This window comes from Ictidomys tridecemlineatus, chromosome 2, assembly GCF_052094955.1.
Source record: "Ictidomys tridecemlineatus isolate mIctTri1 chromosome 2, mIctTri1.hap1, whole genome shotgun sequence".
Lineage (NCBI taxonomy): Eukaryota > Metazoa > Chordata > Mammalia > Rodentia > Sciuridae > Ictidomys > Ictidomys tridecemlineatus.
Genome location: NC_135478.1, coordinates 129909326 through 129932267, shown reverse-complemented (window position 1 = coordinate 129932267; position 22942 = coordinate 129909326). Strand labels below are relative to the sequence as shown.

Below are 22942 nucleotides of genomic sequence, written 5' to 3'. Positions count from 1 at the left end.
GGGATAGTGGCTGGGGACGGTTTCAGATGGGGAGAGAATAGGGCTGTTCCTTGAGCACCAACGTGGAATCCTTTCTGGCTGCAGAAATCAGAGTTTGAAAGCTATTGACCCTCCAAAATATCATGAAGCCAAGAGAGTACCACCATAAATATCAGGAGAACTATTTCCTTAAAGGAACATGCATGTAGATGGTGTCTCCTTGGTCTAGACAGCCTGCACGGGCTGGAGTGGCAGGGCTGAGTGTGCGCCTCTGGGTGTGGGATGCCTGTCCCTGAAGAGACAAAGGATGCAAGTCAAAGAGATTATCCCACTGATCCTTTTTAATACAAACACTTCCCTTTGCCCTTAATGCATTGGCCAACTTCCCCTCCACTTAGGGGCCCTGAGTCCTCTCTACTTTGCAGCACTTTCTAAAGAGAGGAGTATATGATACAGTTACATATGCATGATTTGAAAGGCCTGGTGGCTCACACCTGTAATCCCAGCATCTCCAGAGACTGAGGCAGATGAATCACAAGTTAAAAGCCAGCCTCAGTAACTTAGTGAGGCCCTAAGCAATTTGGTAAGAACCTGTCTCAAAATAAAAAGGCTGGGGATATGGGTAAGCACTCCTGGATTCAATCCCCAATACCTAAATAAATAAATAGCCTCCCCAGGCATTTTTTTTTTAAGCCTGAAAAAGATAGAGCACTCGCCTAGCATGCCTGAGGCACTGGGTTCGATCCTCAGCACCACATAAAGATAAAATAAAGATATTGTGTCCACCTAAAAGCTAAAAAATAATAAAATGTTAAAAAAAAGAAAAGACAGAAATAGCAAGCATGGAGTCTTCCTTGCTTCCAGCCAAAGGTGGATATGAGGCTGCTCCAGGGTGTTGGGGGACACACGAGCTTATTAGGCACATGAGGAAAACAGGACCCAATTTTCTGTAATCCCAGCCCCTTCCTTTGTCATGCTTTAGGTTCCTTTTATCAAATATTTAGAGTTGGACTTGGCAAAATGAGAAATGTACTTGCAGGCTCTGCAAAGGGGGAAATGAAATTGCAACCTTGCCTCTTTCTGGAAATGAAGAGAGGGGCTCTCCCCACAGAAGACACAGACAGAATCTCAGCAGGTGCGGCATAGTGTCCTCATGTAGCCATCTCCTACCAATCCATGCCAGGACAGCAAAAGAGCACACTCAGAAGAGGGCCTTGGCTAATGGGCATCAGATAAAGCTTTAAAGAAGAGGGCAAACACAAACCCTCACACTGCTAGGATTGTCACATGCAGTCTGCAGTTCAAATGGAATGTGATCTGACCCAGAGGCACAGAGCGGTGGGATCCACTTCCAAGTTCACATTTCAGCAAACCCACCAGCAGAATAACTAAGCTGCTAGTTCCCCAGATCTGCAGCTCTGGGGGAAGGAACGTAGGGCAGAAGTGTGAGTCACCGAGCATTGTTGGTTAAGTGGGTGCAGTCATCAAAGAGCGCTGGAGATACTGATCATAAATCCACAGAGGAAAGTGAGAGAAGAATAAAGATGCATGGCTTACTGGACTCAAAGACACAGACACTACAGTGATATAGACAAACCACATACCTGCCAGTCCCTGCTGCACACACAGGAAACACTATGCAGGGATCCTAGTTGGGGCAGCTGAGAGGGTCCCGGAATGATGGGGTTTGTGCATGGGCTGGGGGCCAAGTGTCAAAGTAGCACCTCATTCACACAGGTGAAACTACATGACTCCAGGAGTCATCACTGGGGACTCACATGGGCTAACTGAATGCAACCAGTACAGGTTGACATATTTTTTCAGGATATTTTTCTGACACCACTTAGGTTGGAAAAGTAACAGACCCTTAATAAAATGCCAGCTCAGAGCCTGGCACTACTCCTTTGTCCCAATATCAGATTCACTCTCTGACTGGTCCTGTCCATTTTAAAAAGTAACACTCCCAGAACTAGATTATGGCTCTCAATGTAAAGGTTATATGGCCATAAGGAGGAGCCACAACCCTCACTCCTACCTGCCTGACCACATTATGCCTCATATCCCTGATCAGGTGATATTCAGCAGGACTCAGTGCTTAAGTCACTGGATAACTGCAAAAGGATCTTTTGTACTAAGAGGCCAGAGGCTTACATCCTTGATTTACCATCAAGAGAGGAGAAGAAAGGAAGGGAGTTTTCTGAGACCCAGAGCTCCCATCTGGTCCTTCATCACTTATCCTAGCCAAAGGTCCCTCATGAGGGCTGCTTTTCCTCTCATGCCTAAGCAAATAACACTTAGAAAAGCTTGGCTGGGGGTGTAAAAATTGTCAGAATCCAAATGGAATCACTTGTGAAAATCCTAACAAAAATAAATAAAGCTGGGAGGTTATGAACTCATGCATGATTCTGATAGCAATGATGACAAAATAAATAAAAACTGCCAGCTACAACCTTATACAGAGGTCACTACTACTTTCTACAAAAAGAACTTTCTATAAGAACATCTGCCCAGCAACTGTCAGTTATCAGTCATTACGGCCAAGTATTTTGGCCTCAAAATATTTCACGTGATCCACCTCATTTTTGGTTTCCAAAATTTTCCCTTCCTCTTTGAATTTACTCATTGTTTACTACGGCACACTGATTCTCGTTGCAATTCTATATTCTTTGGTCAGTCTCTCTGATTGTTATTTAGATCAACAGGGGAAAGATCCAAAGAAATTTTCCTGTGTGAGATACAGTCAAACATTCACAAGTGGCCAAATACCACATAAAGAAGACATATACTCTGCACGTCCCCAGGTAGCAGTATCTCATCTTACCAGTGAGGACCAAGGTATGGACGAGAGGAACTGTGTGATCCCAAGCAGGTTAAGAGAGTCAGAGTGTGAGGTGTGTCTGTCACAGATTCCAGCAGCCCCTTCCTCCCAGTGAGTTGTCAATACTTGTTTTGCTTTTGAAAATCTATAAACAATTTCTGGGAACAACAGCTTTCAAATCCACTTTCAAAATGGCAACTTGGTTGCAACTTGACAGGGCACGTCCATGGCCAACTCTGCACACACCGTGGCCAGTGCTTCTTGATCTAACTTGTTCTAATCAGCCATTATTGAGAGTTTGGCAGAGAGTCCTAGGGGAAGGTGCAGTTCAGGACTTTACCTTATTGTGAAGGGTGTGGGGAAACCTGAATCCCCGTAGACTGTCTGCTCCAGCAGCTGCTGTGGGATCTCTGAAACAATTGTGGTTGTCTGGGAAGCCAAGTCTGATCACTAGGAATGTTCATAAAGGTATCCACCTAAAGTGGCAGAGCCCAAACCTTGGGCTGCTTGGGACCCTCACTTTGCTCACCTTGTACTGGCAAGAGGTTTAGCCAGAAAATCCTAGGTCAAGACAAGAAACCAAGGGCAAGGAAGCAGCTCAGAAAACCTCATGTCCAACCCTCAGCCATTCCTGAAGTTTCCTTGACCCTTGCCCTTCCTCTGGATCTGTGCAAAGCTTTAATCATCCAACTCCCAAGTATCTGAAGCTGTCACTTCACCCCAGAGCTTCTCCAAGTTCAGATCTGGCTTGGTTCTCAGCTGGAGCATTCCAGAAATCCCTTCACTACTTTCCCTGCTCTTCAGACTCTTGATGCCTGCAGGACATCCTCTGGTTCTGTGATAGCCTCTGGATCATCCAGCCCGATGGCTCCTGGGCACCTCACTGCCAGGAGATGGGCTCAACACAATGACACTTCCTGACCAACCATGAATCCTGCATTCCATTACACAGTGCTGCAGCTTCTTTGAACACATGTCTAGCTCCAGTTAGATCTGAAGCACTCCTTCTGGGTAAAGATGCCTGCTTACTCCTGCCCTGCCCTTGGCTAGGCATGCCCCCTTTTGCATTCTGCCTATACTTCCTGTCTGCCAAGATCATCTTTGTGAATTTTACCAAATTGTATAGGTAGAGCAGATGTTCTTCCATTCTTTCTTAATTCATGACACATGCTAATAACAGCTTTGATGCATCCTATGGGGAATGCTGATGGATATACAATGTACAGTCAGCCTTCCATATCTCAGTTTCTTCATCCATAAATTCAACCAATTATGGATCAAAATGCTTTTTTAAAAATATTCTATATTGAATATTTAGACATTTTTCTTGTCATTATTTCTAGACAATACTGCACAATAATTATATATTTAATATTTATATTGCATTAGGTATCATAAGAAATCTAGAGATGATTTAAAGTATATGGGAGTACAAGAATAGGTTATATGCAAACGCTGCCATTTGATAATAAGGAACTTAAGCATCTGCACAGTTTGATATCCTGGGGTATTCTGAAAGGAATTCCTAAGGCAAACTGAAGAATGGCTTTATATAACATGTTTTCATGTTGATACTTAAAAAAGACAAAATACACATATGATAATAAAAAGCTCAGAGTTGGAGGAGATGTCTTTAGGATCACCTAATTAAAGAAGGTTATTTTCCATTTTGCAGATGTGGAAACTGAATGAGCACATGGCTATTCTTTTTTCCTTTTTGATACTGGGAGTTGAATCCAGAGGTGTTTTACCACTGAGTTACATCCCTAGCCATTTTATTTTTTGAGACAGGGTCTCACTAAGTTGTTTAGGGCTTCACTAAGTTGCTGAGGCTGTCTTTGAACTTGTGGCCCTTCTGGCTCAGCTTCCTGAATGGCTGGTATCACAGCTATGCACCACCACACCCAGGTGAGCATGTGGCTCTTCTGAACAAGCAGAGAAGTTCCATATGGAAGTGTGGACAGTGGCACCAATGCCAAAGACATGCCTCATGAGAGATGAGACATTCTACAGGGGTCTATCTAACAAGAGGTGCTGAGAACTTCGCAGAGAGCCAGGCTGAACCCAGTGTTAAGGTGTGAAAAAGAAAAAGAAAGAAAAGAACAGACCAGATAAGAAGAGAGACAGAAACATATGGACAGTGACCCCAAACAGCATGTCCCACATATAGGGACAGAGTGAGGCATGGGGCTTCATCACTCTGTGCCATAGAGGGGGGGACACACTGGGGGGAGATCAGGATTCATCTTGCCCACTGTTTGCCTGTTGGCAACATTCCAAGTTCAGTGAGATGAGCTGCTGTGTGGCATTTCCTCAGCCTGTGACAGCAAATCTGACTCTGACACAACAGCCATATCCTGCCAAGATAGGAAACCCCATTCTCTGTGTGACAAGGTGTGACATCTAGTGACACCCAGCACACTCACAGTTCCAAATGAGGAAAGGCACTATCAGAGCTCTGCTGCGTGTGATCTCACACACAAGACAATCTACTATACGATGGCATCTGTCATCACCAACAGCAGGGAACCTGGAGGCTGCAGACTCCTCTTGCCCCCATAGCTCCTCGCTTTCCATTTCTCTTGGGATAGCTCCCTTCATATCCAAAGTGGGCTCACAGGTTCCTCTTGAGGATCAAATAAGATAACAGTGCCAGGCTGCCACACTGTGAGCCCTGAGATGTTCTCCTCTCATTTAGGGGAGCCGAGAGACCTGGGAAATGCTGACTTGGCACCATGACTTGCAAAAAGAGCAGGCCACTGCCCACCAAGACTACAGACTCGCGAAGACAGGAGTGACCACGACCACGTGTGCTCTCCATAGTGAAGACAGAACGTCTGTGATCACTTGCCCACACTGAAACAGATTCAAGGCTCCCTCCTTTCTTAGTGTAAAGGGCAGAGCATCCGGCTGACATAAAAGGCAGTGCTTTCCTAACAAGGGCCCCCCCGTCAAAGGCATCTGCAGAGGGCCCCATTCCAAGGCGGCAAGGGTTTCTGGAGATAAATGCTGCTTAAATCAACATTTTCTGTTTTTTTTTTTTTTTAAACCAGCAGGGGCTAGAGGAAGGGGTGGGAGTAGAAAAGAGTGCTATAATACATCATTTTACAGCTAAACAAAAATGTTTTAGAGGCTGCCAAACCTTCTTTTACTCTTCAAAGCTCCAGACAGCTCTGAGAACTAATGCTGCACAGGTTTTAGGCTCTGGCAAGCAATGCAGTTGAGACTCTGTTTTCTGCCTGCCAGGGCTGGAGCTTTGTCCAGGTGCCCAAATCTGGGACCTCACCTGTGAAATGAGACAGAGAAGGCCACCTCCATACCTGAGAGGTGCTGTGGTAGGCTGGAGAGCTGGGGACAAGGAGGACAACTCAAATCTTCCATCTTTCCAGAGAAAGCTTTCTGGAGGACAACTTTGCAGGAAGACCCAAAGCTGGAAACCCCACACCTCGGGGTTCTGCAGAGCTTTGGTGGCAGGGCTGTTGTGGTAGCCTTGGCTTTAAGTTAACAATGAAAGCACAAACCCCACAGAACAGGAATAAGATCAGATGCCCTATGCCAACCCCTCTAATAAAACACAATACAGTCCATGAGCAGGGCAGAGGGAAAATGTTAAAAGATGCCCACAATGCTCAGGAAACTGGGTTAAGAAAAAATTTAGGTTCGTCAGGTGTGTGGTGCATATCTATAATCTCAGAGACTCCAGAGGCTAAGGCAGGAGGATGGCAAGTTCAAAGCCAATCTAGGCAAGTTAGCAAGACCTTGTCTCAAAATTAAAAATAGAAAAAGGTCTGGCAATGTAGCTCAGTGGTAGAGTCCCCCTGGATTCAATCCCCAGTATCTGAAAAATAAAATAAAATAAATTCAGGTTATAAAACACCCTGGGGTTGGTCTCATGGTGAAACACTTGCAGAACATTTAGAAATCATGCTTCAAGTACACTGGACAAGTGCTGCATCTCTTAATAGGAACACGGGGTGATCTGTCCTTCTTTCTTTTCAATTGTCTGAATTTTCAAAAAATACTAATAACAAGCACAAATTGATTTAAGAAAAGCTTATAACTCACTCCAACCAATTCCTCCCCACCCCTGATTTCCTGAAGCATAGGCAAAAAAAACTGACACCTCAGTTCCAAAGGTTCAGAGGCCCAGGACAATAATTGGGAACCCTGAGAATGAGCAGTAGAAGTACCAAGAGAGAAAGGATGGATGAGCAAGGCTAGCACTGACCCAGGAGAACCCACAAGACTGAGAGGCTTAGCAATCTCATATAACATGTTCGTCTGCAGCCCTCTGGACCACAGTCATGTGCCACATAACAATGTCCTGGTCACTAGTGGACCACATATGTCAGTGGTTCCATAAGATTATGTCACTTAGTCATACTGAAGCCATCTGGGTTTGTATAAGTACACTCTATAATATTTTATATATATATATATATATATATATATATATATATGGAGGACAACACAAGTCTAATATATATATGGAGGACAACACAAATGCCTAAGGACGCATTTCTCAGAACACCTTAAGTGATGCGACAGGGTATGGTCACACCGCAGAGTTAGTTCTCAGACTGAAACAGGATCCAGGCAAGAGGTGATTCCCTTGGAAGAGACGGGAAGATGTTTCCTGTGGTCATGAGTGTCTAGTATGGAACTCTGCTCTCTCAGCTTCTCTGAGTCCTTTAGTCAGTTATAACTGGAAATCCTTTGTAATTGACATATCTGCTATCATTTCCATCTGGAATGTCTCCCAAAGGCCCATGTGGTGAAGAGAGTAGAACTTTTGGGAGGTGGTGAAACTCTGAGAGGTGGGACCTAGTGGAAGGAAGTTAGGTCACTGGGTGTATCCTTCAAGGGGATGTTGGTACCGTAGCCCCTTCCTCTCTCCCTCTTTGCTTCCTCTTATTAAGTGAGCAGTCTCCTCCCTGATGTGATGAGATTCTGCCTCCCCACAAGCTAGGAGAAAATAGGTCCAAGCAACCATGGACTGCAACTTTGGAAACAGTGAACTACAATAAACCTTTGCTCATTATAAACTGTTAAAAAGCCGAACACCACAAGATTTATGCACACATGTGTGTGTGCATGTGCATTTCTGTACATTTTCTGCAAACTTTCACATAACCTCTGAGGGGTGATGAACACACAGCTGCTTTCCTTATCCACATAATACCAGTGTGGATCCTTCACTACTTCTGCGTTATGTGGCCCTGGGGCTCCATTAGCTCCAAGGTGGCTAAAAGGACAGGGGCTGGGTGCCTGTGGAGTAGCGAACGTGGAGCTCTCCTGAGCAGCAGACCCAGCTCATGCTGGGCCCAGGTGGGCCACACCACACACTGGATTTCTCACCACTCTCCTCTTAGAACATGAGCACAGAGATCATCTACCTGAGACCTACAACTTCAGAAACCCCCATCTCACGGTCACTACCCCTCCATGCTCACACAGCCCTCAGCAACAAGGGAACTCTCATGTTGAGAGTCCCACATGCACAATTCCTGCAGGCAGATCCTGGCCATGTCCTGCATTTTGGTGGACTCCCCACACCACACATTCATAGCCTTATCATGTGGCCTGCTGGCCAGTTGTGGTGCAGTACTCAGACCCACCCTTCTGGGCCCAATTTAGGAATCTGAGTCAGCTAAACTCAGTGTCACTGACTAGTTCTCCAAATTGTCCCTTCCTCTTCTTACCTTGGGCTATTTACTCACATCTTCAGTAACCACCTTATGTTCTCCCCTCCAATACAAGAGAACACAGTGTAATCTACAGACAGGAGTTAATGCTTCATGTTAATAGAGGCCACTGGAAAAGAGCTCCGCTGTGAAAAATTTGATAATCCAAGTCAGGCGCAGCGCCGCCCTCCTGTAATCCCAGAGGCTGGGGAGGCAGAGGCAGGAGGATCACAAGTTCAAAACTAGCCTCAGCAATTGAGCAAGGCCTGAAGCAACTTAGTAAGATCCTGTCTCAAAATAAAATGTAAAAAGGGCTGGGGATGTGGCTCAGGGGTTAAGCACCTCTGGATTCAATCCCTGACACACACACACACACACACACACAAAAAAAAAAAAAAATGATAATCCAGTTTGGGAAAAGGTGACAGAGATCTGCCTGATAGCCTTTATGATTCCTGTATACACTATGGATCTTTTTTCCAAAAGTTTTTACGTGTGATTGTTTTAATATGTTGGTATCTTAAAGAACTAGGTTCTGAATGATTTGCACCAGGAAAGAACTTCCTATATATTTTATATTGAAAGGCTGGCCTCTTCTACAACATCTGCCTGCTGAAGCCCCAAACTTAACCTGAGTTTTAATGCCCTCAGAATTCGCACTCCATCTCTGGGTACTTCCTTCGGTCCAGGGGTATTCGGCATTGTAATAATTCCTCTTGTTGAAATGTCACTCAACACAGTCTAGGAAGGTCACACATTTGCCCAGCACAAGCAAAGTCGTGTCCTGTGGTGCCCAGGAACACATGATAGATGCCCCAGGCACTGGGCAGAGATACCACCTTCCTGAGTCACGGGAAGTTAAGCGATGCACAAGAGTACAACACTGATGCTATTGCCAACGCTGGCTTTTAAATACTGAACATCTGGATACAACTAAATTTGAACCAGAAAAGAAAGAAAAGGAAAGAAAAGAAGAAATAATGCCCTTCCCCAAAACAGGACTGATTCTCAGTCAGTGGCTGAGAAAGATGAAAGACCAGAATGACTGAAGGAGGCCTGAGTCATCTTCTTTGAAATCCACCCGCACTTGCTTCTTTCAGTCACCCCAGCAGGCAGCTGTCCTTTCATTCCTTTCCTGCTTCACGGGTTACTTGTGACCCACATTATATGTTCCATGGATGAACAGAGAGCAATGTAGGTGAGACAGACTTACAACAATTGACATTACAATGATACAGCCATGGACGCCTATATAACAAGCAAACAGAAATAAACTCCAAAGGTCTGTCACCCGCAGGGCCACACAACAGGAGGACAACTGTTTGTGACCATTGTTTGGCATTCCCCACACTCAATCAGGAAGAGAGAGAAGACAGAAACACACACACACACACACACGTACAAACATCAGATAAGGAGGTGCACAGTAACCACCATTATCTAATTTCACCAAACCTGATTCTCATGAACACAGAGCACAGTGGCGCACGCCTGTAATCCCAGCCACTCAGGAGTCTGAGGCAGGGGGATCATGAGTTCAAGCCCAGCCTCAGCAATTTAGCGAGGTGCTAAGCAACTCAGGAGACCCTGTCTCTAAATAAAATACAAAATAAAAGGACTGGGGATGTGACTCCGTAGTTAAGCACAGCTGGGTTCAATCCCTGATACTGGGGGAGTCGGCGGGGGGGGGGGGGGGGGGGGGGGGGAGTCGGGGGACTGCATCACACCCAAAGCACGGCTTCTGGGTTTCTGGAAATATGGGGAGATTTTCATCTTCTGAGCAGATAGCAAAGTTTTTCTGAGCTAATTGTAGGGAGGCTGTCTTCTCTGCGTCCCCCTCTCAGCCATACACGGGAGCTAAGAGCACGTACCTTCTCCATCTGCACTCAGGTTCTCGTAGGAGTCCCAGCGGATCAATGGGTCTGCCATGTTGTAGTCCACAATCACCCCATGGTCATTGTGCAGATGCTCACAGCCTGTAGGGAGGGGCACAGCAGGACATTAGTCCCAACAAAGCCCAGTACTTCTGTCATCCACCTGACCCTGAGGGATGAGGGAAGCTGAGCTGCTGCATTTAAGCATGAAAGTGAAGCTCTGTGTTCACTGTCCCTCTCCACCATGCATGGCACTAATCAGAGATGCAGGCACAATTGTTGACAAACTGAATAACTGCTAAAACCTCTCAGTGGAAAGGCAAGGTGAACACCGGTCATTCGTATACTGTGCCAGACTCTGGGCTCTGAGCACCACTTTGCAAAAAGAAAGCCCTTGGTGGGGACACAGGGGTGCCTTCGGATGGTGTTCAGTCTCAGAAAGGATGACTTTGAGGCTCTTGGCTCCTAAGTCCTTATTCCTGCCTTTAATCATTCTAAGAATGCCAAGAGGAATTTTAACACACAAGCCTTGCATTTAATAGTTCCTGTCTAAATCTGTGACAGTGAGCCTAGAAAAAGGTGACTGTTTTCCCAAGTTGTTAAAAGGGAATTAAAACTTTTATGCAAGTGGAATTTTCAATTATCACTTGATGATAGAAAGATTGCTTTGTAAAAATGTTTTTATGAAATAGGAGAAATTGTTTTGCAACTTAGATATTTGCAGTCTACCGTACTTAAAATTCTCTTCTAAAATGTTCATTGTTTGTTGAAGACAAAAGTAAATATTTAGCATAATTTCCCAGGAAATGGAGGGTGGATCCTCAGGAACACCAGTGAGCTCTACAGAGTTCCTGCCCTCCTTGGTGAAGGAGTTTTGGGCAAGTCATGTCATTTCTGGCTCTTACTGACGGAAGTACGCTTTAGCTCTCTGAACTGCCTCAGTCCTCCCCACTGTCCAGTATCCTACTTTTTAAAGTTTAATTACAAACATTTCCAAGTAGGTGCAGAGGTGGGAGGCCAAGACAGTCACCCCAGGGTACCAACAACCACCCCAGTCAGCGTCAACCTCCAGCTGCCCAAGCATCTTGCCGGCTACCCACCTTGGATCTTCTCAGGTGTGGCCGAGAAGACTAACTCAATCTTCCCGTAGTCTGGAAAACGGTCATCTGAAAAAACACATTTGGAGCTGATGAGCTACAAAAGCAGAGGATGGTATTCTTCTTGTATTCCAACCAGAGCTGCATTGGAAACACCTCAGGGTACACAGCATCCCAGTTTCCCTGAACTCTTTTCTACCACAGATCAGTAACAATTAAATTTTGCCAGCAGGCTGAATTTGGGGAGAGGGTTAGGGGGATTCATGCCCACATGAGCAGGGCAAGCTGCTCCATTCCCTGTGATCTCCATATGCTCTGAGGCCACCAGCTCCATCTCACCTTTGCAGGCACTGTCCAGATCCTCCTTTCCAAACACCAGTCCATAGCCCTGCACAGCCCCAGTGTGAAACTGCAGGCGGAAAATGACATCACGGGTGGCCGAACGATACTTCTTGTGGTAGCATTTCACCTGGTTACAGAGGGGAAGAAAAAACAGGTGACTACTGAGCATAAGAGCATGAAACTAGCAAGGACGACGCTCCACCTGCATTGGTGAGCATGGCATGGGCCCCTCTGAACTGTTGTGGCAAAGAGTTCACATCCACATGGGCTGGAACTCTGACCCTGGACAAGGGTGTTGGAAGATGCCATGGTGGCATCTTTCATTGCTGCTGCTGCTGCAGTGATGAATCCTTAGGACACTTCCCAAGATCCTTGTGCTGTTTCAAAGGAATCAAAGTCCTGAAACACCAGGGTCTTCAGTCCTCAGGTGGGCCACACCCAAATAATTGCAGGGCACAAGAATGTGTCATCTGAAGAATAAAATTTGGTGGCCTCTTTCTCCTCAATTTTAACAACTTATTGTGATAAAGTTTTTCTTTCATCTAAACTCTATGTTTTGAATTAAGGCCTTTCTGTTTTCACCAAGAGGAAGCAGCTGGGCATTACAGAGCAGGGAGGAGCTATAGGGAGAGAGGAAGACAAATCAAGAGAAAGAGGAGAGATGGACAAAGAAATAGATAAATACAGAAAACGATAAGACAGAAAGAGAAAACATGTGGCATTTAGTTTCCTGTGCCTGAATGTCTGGATGGCCTATAAGCAATCATTTTAGGAGAAACCTTCACAATTACCCTGTTATGATCCGAACTCAGGATGCAATGCCCAGCCATAGATTTTGTGATTTACTAGGTCCCTTGGGTGCTAATTAAGCCCCCTGGGTGGCATGCCAATAACAGAGTGGAGGGATTATTGGGAGATGGTGAAGTCAGCCCGCAGCATCATGAACCATCTTTACACCAGGGGCCTCGCCACATTAGGCCACATGCTGTGGGGAGATGGCAGGGATGCTTCACTCGAATGACAGGGGCAAGGTTCCCAGGGCATTCAGGGTGGACTAGGCTCTCAAATCACAGAGTGTTCAGGGAAGGCACATCATCCCATGGGAAACTGAGAGTGGGAGACGGTTGGCTACCAGGGCAGCCACTTTTCCTAAAAGAGACTTTTTCTGGGGAGCAGTGGCTTTAAAATAGGACATGCTTCACAAACACAAATGACAAATAATACAGAAATGTGTTTATGAACAGTGACACAGGAGAATGTGCAGGTAACATTCCATCCTGTCGCTGGAGAAACCATTCCACAGAAACTAAAGGAAAGGAAACCCAAAGAGTTTTAGCCCAGGGTGCTGGGAACTGTGACCCCTTGGACAGACCCAGAAGTTGTTTACCATTCTACTATCTACAAGGAAACAGTACGATAAATAAATGGAAAAAAAAATGTAAATAAGACCTTGGGGGATGTTCCCTGTTGACAAATACAAGCTGAGCATTTTTTGCATGGTGAGGTGCCGCCAGGGATGTTGTAAATCTGGGTGATACAAACAGAGACCTGGCTGGAGGAGTTTGCAGCCAGCAAACAAGAATTGGGAAGGAATGTGAAGACTTTAACTGGCTTTACAGCCAAGGCATACTGGTCTCGAATCTTCCTCCTGGTCTGAGAATCTCTGACTCCTCAACAAGGCTCAATCAAAGACTATTTTGTAGTAATCCTTCCAGAATATTCTGGGAGCATCTTCACCCTTCCTCTGAGCACTCACACCTCACACTCACCACAGTGATTGCCCATCAAATGATTTAGGCCTGGAGTAAGAGAGAGCTTCTCCCAGCCAGAACGAGTCCTATCCATAACTACCTGGTCTCTAAGGATGACAGCTTCTCTCTTTATGTCCATTTATTGCCTTGGAAGTAGGGAGTGATCAGGGGATACCAGGGCAGAAAAAGGAAAAAAAGCTCCAATTCAAGCCAATCTTGCTCTCAAATTCTATAAATAATTAGGAGAAGAAAGATTTGAGAAACAACAGCATCTCAGGAAGCAAACAGTTAGTAAGGGGAGGACACCCAGCCCATTCAGGCATGGAGTCACCTAGAGTAGGTGGCCTGTGGGTGAAGCCAGGTGAATACAGGCCCAGGGTGGTCTCCAGGCACACCTGTGTATGGGGACTATCCATGTGACCCAGCTTGTTTCTCAGGAGGTATTGTCTACTCTTCCACCTGCTCGGAATTACAGGCAAACTCATTCTATAGCCACCACCTGAGTCTGCATAACCTGTCCCAACCTTGAGCCTCCTGGGAGCCCACCTCTTGGTCCTGCCCACCCTCTCCAGAGCCTAGGATGCCTGCAGTTCCCACTCCTGCTCATCACAGGCAGCTACACACAAACACTGTGACTCATCAAACAGGAATCCCAGATCCCTCCACTTGCCAGGAAGGGAGGAAATGCCAGGCACAGGTTTCACCCCAGCAGTTCTGAGTCTCCTGTTTGAAGATTCTAAATTACCACAAATACTCGTGGGCAAAACAAGGAGAACGTGATCTATCCCAAGGCACAAATGCTGCCCAGGACTCCCGGGAGTCCCACCTAAAGGGTTCTATAAGTATTTGGGGCAATACCCCCTATCTTACATAATCCCTGCTTCACACTGAACTTCTTCTCATCCATCAGGGGAGGCAACAGCACCCCCTCCTGTCCTCCTGACCAACTCAGGAACTTGGGAAAGACAGAAACTGCATTATTTTCCCTATCCAGGGAAAATTTTCCCAGATACTGGTTCCTAGCGGCCATCACCAGCAAAACAGGTCAGAACTGGGAATGAAACATCCCAAAAGCTAAGACACCACCTCAATGGTCTCTCCAAGATTACCTCCAGAGGAACCAGTACTTATCCATTAATAAAGTCAATAAATAATTGTAGCATCAGTGGCCAGAGATCAGAACTGTATTCATAACACTTAACAGAAAGAACAACACTGCATTTGACATAAGTCCCAAAGGCCTCCCTTTAAGATATAAGGTAGTGCACGCACTTTATAAAAGACTGGAATGTGGGGTTGAGGTCTCAAATTTCCCCCTTCAGCCTCTGGCTTTAGTAGTTTTATCAACCTGAATCTCTCCAGAATGTTTCTAGAATATGTTCATACTCTGCCTTTGTATTTTAGAATATCTACATTTAGAACAACAATTGCAGTCATGATTTCATGGTATGGAAAAATAAAATAAGAAACAGCCAACACCGTATCAAGTCACAAGCATCTGTCAACATGCTGTCACAGACAGACTCACATGAGCAGCATGTGGGTGCTAATACTGACAGGACAACTTGCTGGGGAGCCCTTCAGAACATGGGCATGTTGCAGGCTTTGTGGACTTTATATTCTCTGGCTGTCAAATGGATATTGTAACATGGGCTTATTTTGTTATACAGATTAAATGGGCACTACACAAATACAATCTGTAATTCCAAGTATCTGTGACATCAATTACATTTATATGTACAGTCAGCCAGGTCTTTATCTGTGAGTTCCACACCTGCAGATTCAACCAACCACAGACAGAAAATATTTGGGGAAAAATATATATCTGTATTGAAACTATTCAGACAATTTTCCCTTGTCAAGAACAACGATTTACATACAATTTACCTTGTATTGGGTATTATAAGTAATCTAGAGATGCTTTAAAGTATACTCAAGTACTGCATCGTTTTGTATGGGACTTGAGCATCCTCAGAGTTTGGTATCCACATGAGTCCTGGAACCAGTCCTCTGTAGATACAAAAGTGATGCTGTATATATAACTTAAAGGGAATAAGTTTCTAGAAAGAGGTTCTTGGTACTCAAAAATGCCATATGAGTAATTATCTACAAGAGAATTTCTCCATGCAAATTATACTCCTATTGCCTGACAATGCAATTTGGAAATCTTAGCCTAATCTGTGCCCAGCCAGGTGCGATGGTGCATACCTGTAATCCTAGTAGCTCAGGAGGCTGAGGCAGGAGGATCACAAGTTCAAAGCCAGCCTCAGCAACTTAATGAGGCCCTAAGCAACTCAGTGAGACTCTGTCTTAAAATTAAAAAAAAAAAAAATAGGGCTGGGGATATGACTCAGTGGTTTAATGTCCCTGGGTTTAATCCCTGGCACAGCATGCACACACACACACATAAAAAGCCTATCCCCTAACTGAAAGTTACCACAATGATAATTAGGCACCAAGCCCTGCTTTGACCTGTCTGCCCTGAGAGTATACCAAATCTAAAGGCAGCATGTGGAATTCTCATGCAGGGAAGGAATCAATCAGTCAAGTGTTCACAGAGAGCCAATAGGTTTGCTTCCTCTTAAGCTTCTACCCCGCCCTCCCCACTTAGCCACTGTGGAGGGGCAGTGCCTATTCAGATCCAACTTCCCTTATATCTTCTAAGTTTAAAAAGCAGGACCCTGACAGCATTCCCACCAGAAATGAAAGTCACACTCTTGTCCAACTCTGCTGGTGGAACTGCCTTAGGGAGATTTGAGGAGTCTGTATCCTCAGGGAATAAGCTATAACCACAGATTTGAATCGCAAAGATAGATAAACCATCAATCAATCACCTACACACCTACACCAGGAAGGCCAACAGGAACTGTGGTCTCCCTTGGAGCTGAAAATGCTTTTAAATGGCTACAATATTATAATTCTTGACCTCCACACAATGAAAGGTGAGTGGATACTACTGGCTGTGAATGAAAACCCAGCTGAGTCATGGTGTTGAACTGACAGAAGAGATAAAGAGCTGGCCCAGGGCTAGAAGAGTGCTGGTGTAATGAAGTAGAAAGAATATCACAAAATACAACAGCTATGGACACAACAACCGAGTTCTCCCCTGGGTAAGTCTCAGAGGGATGCTTCCAACTTCCCTGCTGTAAGAAACACAAACAGAGGTGCTGTGTGTTTCTGCAGCCTCTTGTGTTTACAAGCCTGGTCACTGGAGCAAGGTCATGAGGTCAGCAACCATGACGACAAAATTCAAGTGTCCTTCGGTTTGCCCAGTCATGGGCAGCAAGATGGAGCATGACGGACAGAAAAGTGCTTACAAGCCGTGGACCTGCACACTGAGGCCCGGAGGGGGCAAGCTGGGTCAGGCCCATGGCTCCCTGCCAGGTTCCTGCTTGGCTTCTGCCTGTGTGAATTCCTGAGCAGGTTACATAATGATGGAGCTGCCCTCACCAACGCGCTGCCTCCTACCTGACAACAGCATATTTACTGAGCCTCTTGAGGTCCTGCCTTTTTGGAGTAGTGCACTGGAAAATCCGACCTTGAAAGAAAAGTACGTTGCAGAGATAGAAGGGATCAGAGGTGCAGCTGAGAAGGGCCAACTGGGACAGCAGGCCATGTGGGGGCCAAGGCAGATGAGAGATCAGTGTCAATTTACTGTGACCAAGAATGGCACCATCCACTGATTACTGAAGTCAAAGGAGTAACTCATTTTTCGAACAAGTCTCAATGCAGAGTTCTTCAAGAAGAAAGATAAATTTATCTGAACACAATTTGATTTGACAAATTTGATTCACTGAAAGAGAATAAGATGGCTTTTGGAAGGAGGAGGGCAAAGGATGGTGAGCCAGCCTAGGAAGAGACTTTCCACCTTCTACTGCACAGAGGCCGCTTAAGAAAATACCCAGAAAGAGAGAGCTGAAGCCTTCAGCTGGTAAATCTATCTAGACAGGCATTTTCTGCTCCCCAGGGCCCTTTCTAAGTCATAGCTATTGCCAAATTCTTCTTGAGAAATGAAACCACTCGTGCACTTGAACCTTACATAGAAAAGGCACTGGAACTCATCTCCCCACTCAGACACAGAGGGATGACCATGCAGAGACAGGAGAAGTGCAACCTTCAGGTGTGACTTCAGGTTTTGACGGCAGGTGCACATAGCAGTAGGAGGACAAAGTGAAGGATAGGGAAAGCGAAAGCAGGAGGGCTGCTGTGTTTTATGTGGCCATTTGGGTTCACTTAAAGATGGGGAAAAGTTGGGGAGGAGGAATTGGGGACTGCATTTAAAAACCTCAGGACACCAGAACCGATTCAAGCAGTGGGAAAGGGGAGACTCCTGACACTCTCCAGGGAGCCCTGCCAACAAGGGACAAGACACAGCATCATTTCTTCTTCGCTGTGTAGATGGTTTTTACATGAAACAAACATCACTGGGGTTTTTAAGCTTCAGCACAACACAGACTCTGTAGACTATGATCTGAGCATGGCTGTGACACTCAGGCTTCTCCCCTCCAGCCAACTGCCAACGCCTGATCTGCCTTGAAGTCACGCCCCATAGGACTCTATAAAAAGAGTCTTTTCCACCCCAATTTGACTTCAGCTCTTAGGTCTCTGTAAAAACCAGTTCTAATTGTGCTAGTTCTCTTTATGTTCCTCTTAATGAACAACTAGAATCTAACTCTTGGGAGTAAGTTCTGTGTGTGGCTTACTTCCACATCTACCTTTTCACGTTATGTAGGCCACAAGCTATGGGTACTTGGTCACCAGTGAATGCTGGTGACAAACTATAGCCAAAGATGCAGGGTGACCAATTGCACTTGATTCCACTACTTATCTTACTAAACATTCTAGAATAGGCTTAGTGAACGAAAAGAAGCATTGTGGGCTGAGCTGTATCCTTCCAAATTCACAGGTTGAAGGTCTCAGGACCTCAGAGTGTGACTGTATTTGGAGACAGTGTTCTGCTAAAGGTAATTTAGTTAAGATTAAGACCCTTAAAGTGGGCCCTAATGAATTACAACTGGTGTCCTTAAAGGAAGAAATTAGGACTCAAATACAGAGTTATGACCATGCAGAGATAGTGAGAAGACAGCATTTGCAAGCCAAGCAGAGAGGTCTGAGAAGAAACCAAACCAGCCCAGTCTTTGACCTTGGATATCCAGGTTCCAGAAGTGTGAGAAAATTAATTCCTGTCGCTTAAACCATTCAGTCTGTGGCCCTTTGTTAGTGCAACCCCAGAAAAATACAATAAATATACAATTTGCTTCTCAGAGATAGACAACTTAAAAACCTCTCAGCTAACCACTTCTGTGGATGGTGCAAGGAAAAATTACTCTCTGTGATGGAAAATTACCCTTCTTAGCTGTCACCCATATCTTTCACCTCCCATCTGATAACCCAGCAGAAACAAGTGCAGAGTGTACAAAAAGGAACCATAAACACAGGAAGCATAAATCAAATCATAAAACAAGACTAAAAATATTCCATGTGAGGAATGAAAAGAGATGCAGGAAGGAAATTATCTTATCAAAAGTTATCTCCTGTGAAAAGCCCAAGAACCTCCTGTTTTGCCAGCATTTCTTCTGGCAACAAATCATGCATGGGCGAAGTGCCCCCATGGCATGAAACATTCACCTCTAGAGAGCTCCCAGCTGAACCTTGCCCCTGAACTCCAGCCTTCCTCTCCCCAGGTCTCCAGGCTCCTCTGGCTTCAGTTTTGACAGATACATTGGAGAGGCTACTCCTCTGCCAATCATGCCCATGTCGCCCCTGGAGTGGCCATACCCAATCACAGGGAAGGCCAGCAGCTTCCGGGAATGTGGCTCACTAGCACAATGGTTTTCAGAGAACCTGGCTCAGCTGACTTGCTGGGGGGATGACCCTACCCAGTGATCCTCTGCTCCAACCAAAGATTCCTAGTATATACATGAGAACTGGGGTATAAGGTGGGAATGACAATGGGTAGGGCATAGCCCTGGCCTCTGACCACGTTTAGTAACTGCAAGCTGCTACCCTTTTGCTTGTGCTTCTCAGACATCACCTGAGTGCCCATTTGTCCTCTGAGGGGCACAATGACGGAACAGAGAGTTCAAAAGTGAGAAGTGAACTGGAGTTTAGAGTCCTCTGTAGAGCCATCATAGAGGTGATGGGGAGGCAGGGCTCACTGAGTCATCAAATCTGCATAGCAGATAAGATATGGGACCACAGGGTCCTGGGAGGGGAAAACAAAAGGTGTCAAAGATGAAGCTCAAGTTTAGAGTGCAGAGGTGGGGGTGGGTGGGGAGTCCCAGCAGAGCCTAGAGTTGGAAAGATGGGGTTGGCAAACGGCACCCTGGGCAGCTGGTGAATCCTAGCAGGCTAGGACCACAACAATCTGACTCCTAAGTAAGTAAGGGCAGGTGAGAGCCAGCAAGGGATGAGGAGAGCAGGAGGGACAGCAGCCTGGAGAACACCAGGTCAGGGGCAGCTGTGCCGAAGCTGGGGAAGGCTCCCCAAGGCCTCAGGCTAAAAGACAGGGAAAGAGAACAGGCTACCAGAGAGAACAGGGCTCACGGGAGAGCCCCACAGACCAGGCAGAGGGTGATGCCACCGTGGCCATCACCAGTGGACAGAGGGACAGGGCACTACCACTGAGCCGAGCAGCAGATAAAGAACAGGATATCTGGGCACTGTTTTTTTCCTGAGACCTGGTAGGAAAGAAAGGAAAACCAGGGCAAGGTAGGACGTAAAGGCACCAATGAAAGGCCAGCAGAGGACGCCACAGTGAGGCACAGAAGAGAATCAGGAAAGTCTGAGACAAGGCAGGAAAGGGGGTGGAGAGGGGATAGCCTCTGTGCAGACTCAGTGTTTGTGTCCCCCCAAAATCCACTCAAAGTGGATCAAAGACCTCAGCATTAGATCAGGAACACTGAAACTACTAGGAGAAAACCTGAGGCAACACTCCCACACATTGGTATAGGGCAGCAACTTCCTTAACAAGACTCCTAGACTAGCTCAAGAAGTCCAACCAAGAATCAATAAATGGGACGAGATCAAATTAAAACACCTCTGCACAGCAAAGAAAACAAGAGTGGGAAGAAAGACTTGTATAGAACGGGAGAGAAACTTTGCCAGCTACTATTCCAACAAGGGATTGATATCCAGGATATATTTTAAGAAGTTTAAAAAAAAAACCCAAAATTTAACACCAAAAAAGTAAACCAATCGATAAATGGACAAAAGCTCTACATGGATACTTTTCAAAATAAAAAGTACAGATGGGCAGCATATATATAAAAACAACGCCCAACATCACTAGCAATCAGGGAAATAAAAACAAAACTTACACGGAGATTTCATCTCATTCCAGGTAGAAAGAACCCAAATAACAATAGTTGCTGGTGAGGATGAGCAGAGAAATGATACATGTATGTCTTATGGAAAGCACTTTTTACAACACTTTAGAAAACAGTATGGAGATTTCTCAAAAGACTAGAAATGGATTCACCATATGACCCAGCTATTTATTCCACTTCTTAGAATTCACCCTAAACATTTAAAAACAGCATACCATAGTGTTACATGCATAACAGTATTTATTTATAATAGTGCAATTCACAATAGCCAAGTTATAGTACCAGGTAGATGTCCCTCAACAGACAAATGGATAAAGGATATGTGGTATATATACACAATGGAGTTCTACATAGTCATAAAGAATAATTAAATTAGCCTGGCACAGTGAGACACGCCTGTGATCCCAGCGCTTGGGAGGCTAGGAGGATCACAAATACAAAGCTAGCCTCAGCAACTTAGTGGGACCCTATGTTTAAATTTAAAAATATAAAATAGTAAATAAATAAATAGATGGCTGGGAGTGTGGCTCAGTGGTTAAATGACCCTGGGTTCAATCCCTGGCACCAAAAAAGAAAGAAAGAAAAAAAGAAATTAAGTCATTTACTGATAAATGGATAGAAACTGGAGAATGCTATGGTAAGTTAATTAAGCTAGACTCAAAGTTTTCTTTCATGTGCAGAAGCTAGAGAGAGGGAGGAAAAGGGAAAAAAAAGGTAAGGAATAATCAAAAAAGGCAGGGAGATTTCATGAAAATAGAACAATAGAGTAGAGGAAGGAGACTGCAAAGATGGGAGGAGGGAAGGCATAGAGAAGTACTGGGGCATGAACTCTACCAAATAACACTATGTCCATATACATTATGCACCATAATGAATATTATATATATATATATATATATATATATATAGAAAGAGAGAGAGAGATACATATAGAAATATATAAAATTTTATATGTAATAATCCACTTATATCATTATAACACTAATTAAAATAATGGTAATAGAAGGGAGATCAGTAGAGCAAGTAGATCAGGGGAGGGAGAAGAGGAGGGAAAGGGAAGGTGCTGAGACATGAGATTGATCAAATTGTTATGTACACAAATGAATATGATATAATGAATCCTTCTTTTGTGTATAATTATAAGGCACTAATAAAAAAATTTAAATCTATGTGATGACATCTTCACACCCAAAGTGATAGTATTAGGAGGTGGGGATTTGGGAAGGTGATTAGTGAAGAGATTGGGTCCCTCAGGAATGGCATTAGTACCCCTAGAGAAGGGACCTCACAGAGCTACTTCACCCCTTTCACCACAGGAGGCACAGGGAAAGGAGTTATTTATGAGTCAGAAAAGGGGGTCCTCACGGGACACTGAATCTGCAGCACCTTAACCTTGGATTTCTAGCTAGAGAAATCAATTCCCGTTACTACAGGTCACCCAGTCTGTGGTGTTCTAAAAAAGCAACCTAAGCAGAACAAGCTGGCCTGGAAGACCACCAAGAAGAGAGGGTGGGCCCCTTACTCAGAAACACCCCACACCAGCAGGGATCTTTTGTCCTGATAAAATGTCCATCCAAGATTCATGTTCAACTTCAAGTATGAGGTTGTTCCAGAAGATGCCCAGGCTAGATGGTGGGTCTGGGTCTCACCTTCACAACTACCCTAACCTGGGCTCGGGTGAGGCTTACACCTGGCCCTCTCCCGACCAAGGCTGTCCCTCTGAGTGCCTCGTAGTCAGTGGAACTCCCCAGAACAGGCCCAACTCACTCCTAGGATCACCTGGAACACTCCACCACCACCACTCTTACCCACCTTCTGCTCCCTGAAATGCTCCACATTTGACTATTCCAGTTCTCAAACATCAATGTTGTTCTCAGTAGTGCCACGTCCTCATGGGGGCCTAGGGCTATCCCACTACCCTACGCCTTGTATGAAGTCCGCACCTCTCCCTTCTGAGAACCCACTTGTGGGAAATGGCACACAGAGCTTTGGGGACTCCTCACCCCAGGCCAGGACCACACAAGCCCCAAGGGCTATGGAGAGTGGAAATGACCTTTCATGAAGCTCCA

At 45.2% G+C, this 22942-nt stretch overlaps 1 protein-coding gene across 8 annotated transcripts in view; it reads right to left on the bottom strand.

Moving 5' to 3' along the window:
• The window catches only part of Tns3 (tensin 3), a 266681-nt gene that overhangs the window by 95817 nt on the left and 147922 nt on the right, over positions 1-22942 (bottom strand). For all 8 annotated transcript variants that reach the window (XM_078039777.1, XM_078039776.1, XM_078039770.1 and 5 more), the window contains 3 exons: positions 11792-11921; positions 11456-11521; positions 10353-10457 (listed from right to left, as the gene is read on the bottom strand). In XM_078039777.1, the coding sequence (XP_077895903.1) occupies positions 10353-10457; positions 11456-11521; positions 11792-11921 (301 nt within the window). The remainder of the gene's footprint in view (positions 1-10352; positions 10458-11455; positions 11522-11791; positions 11922-22942) is intronic.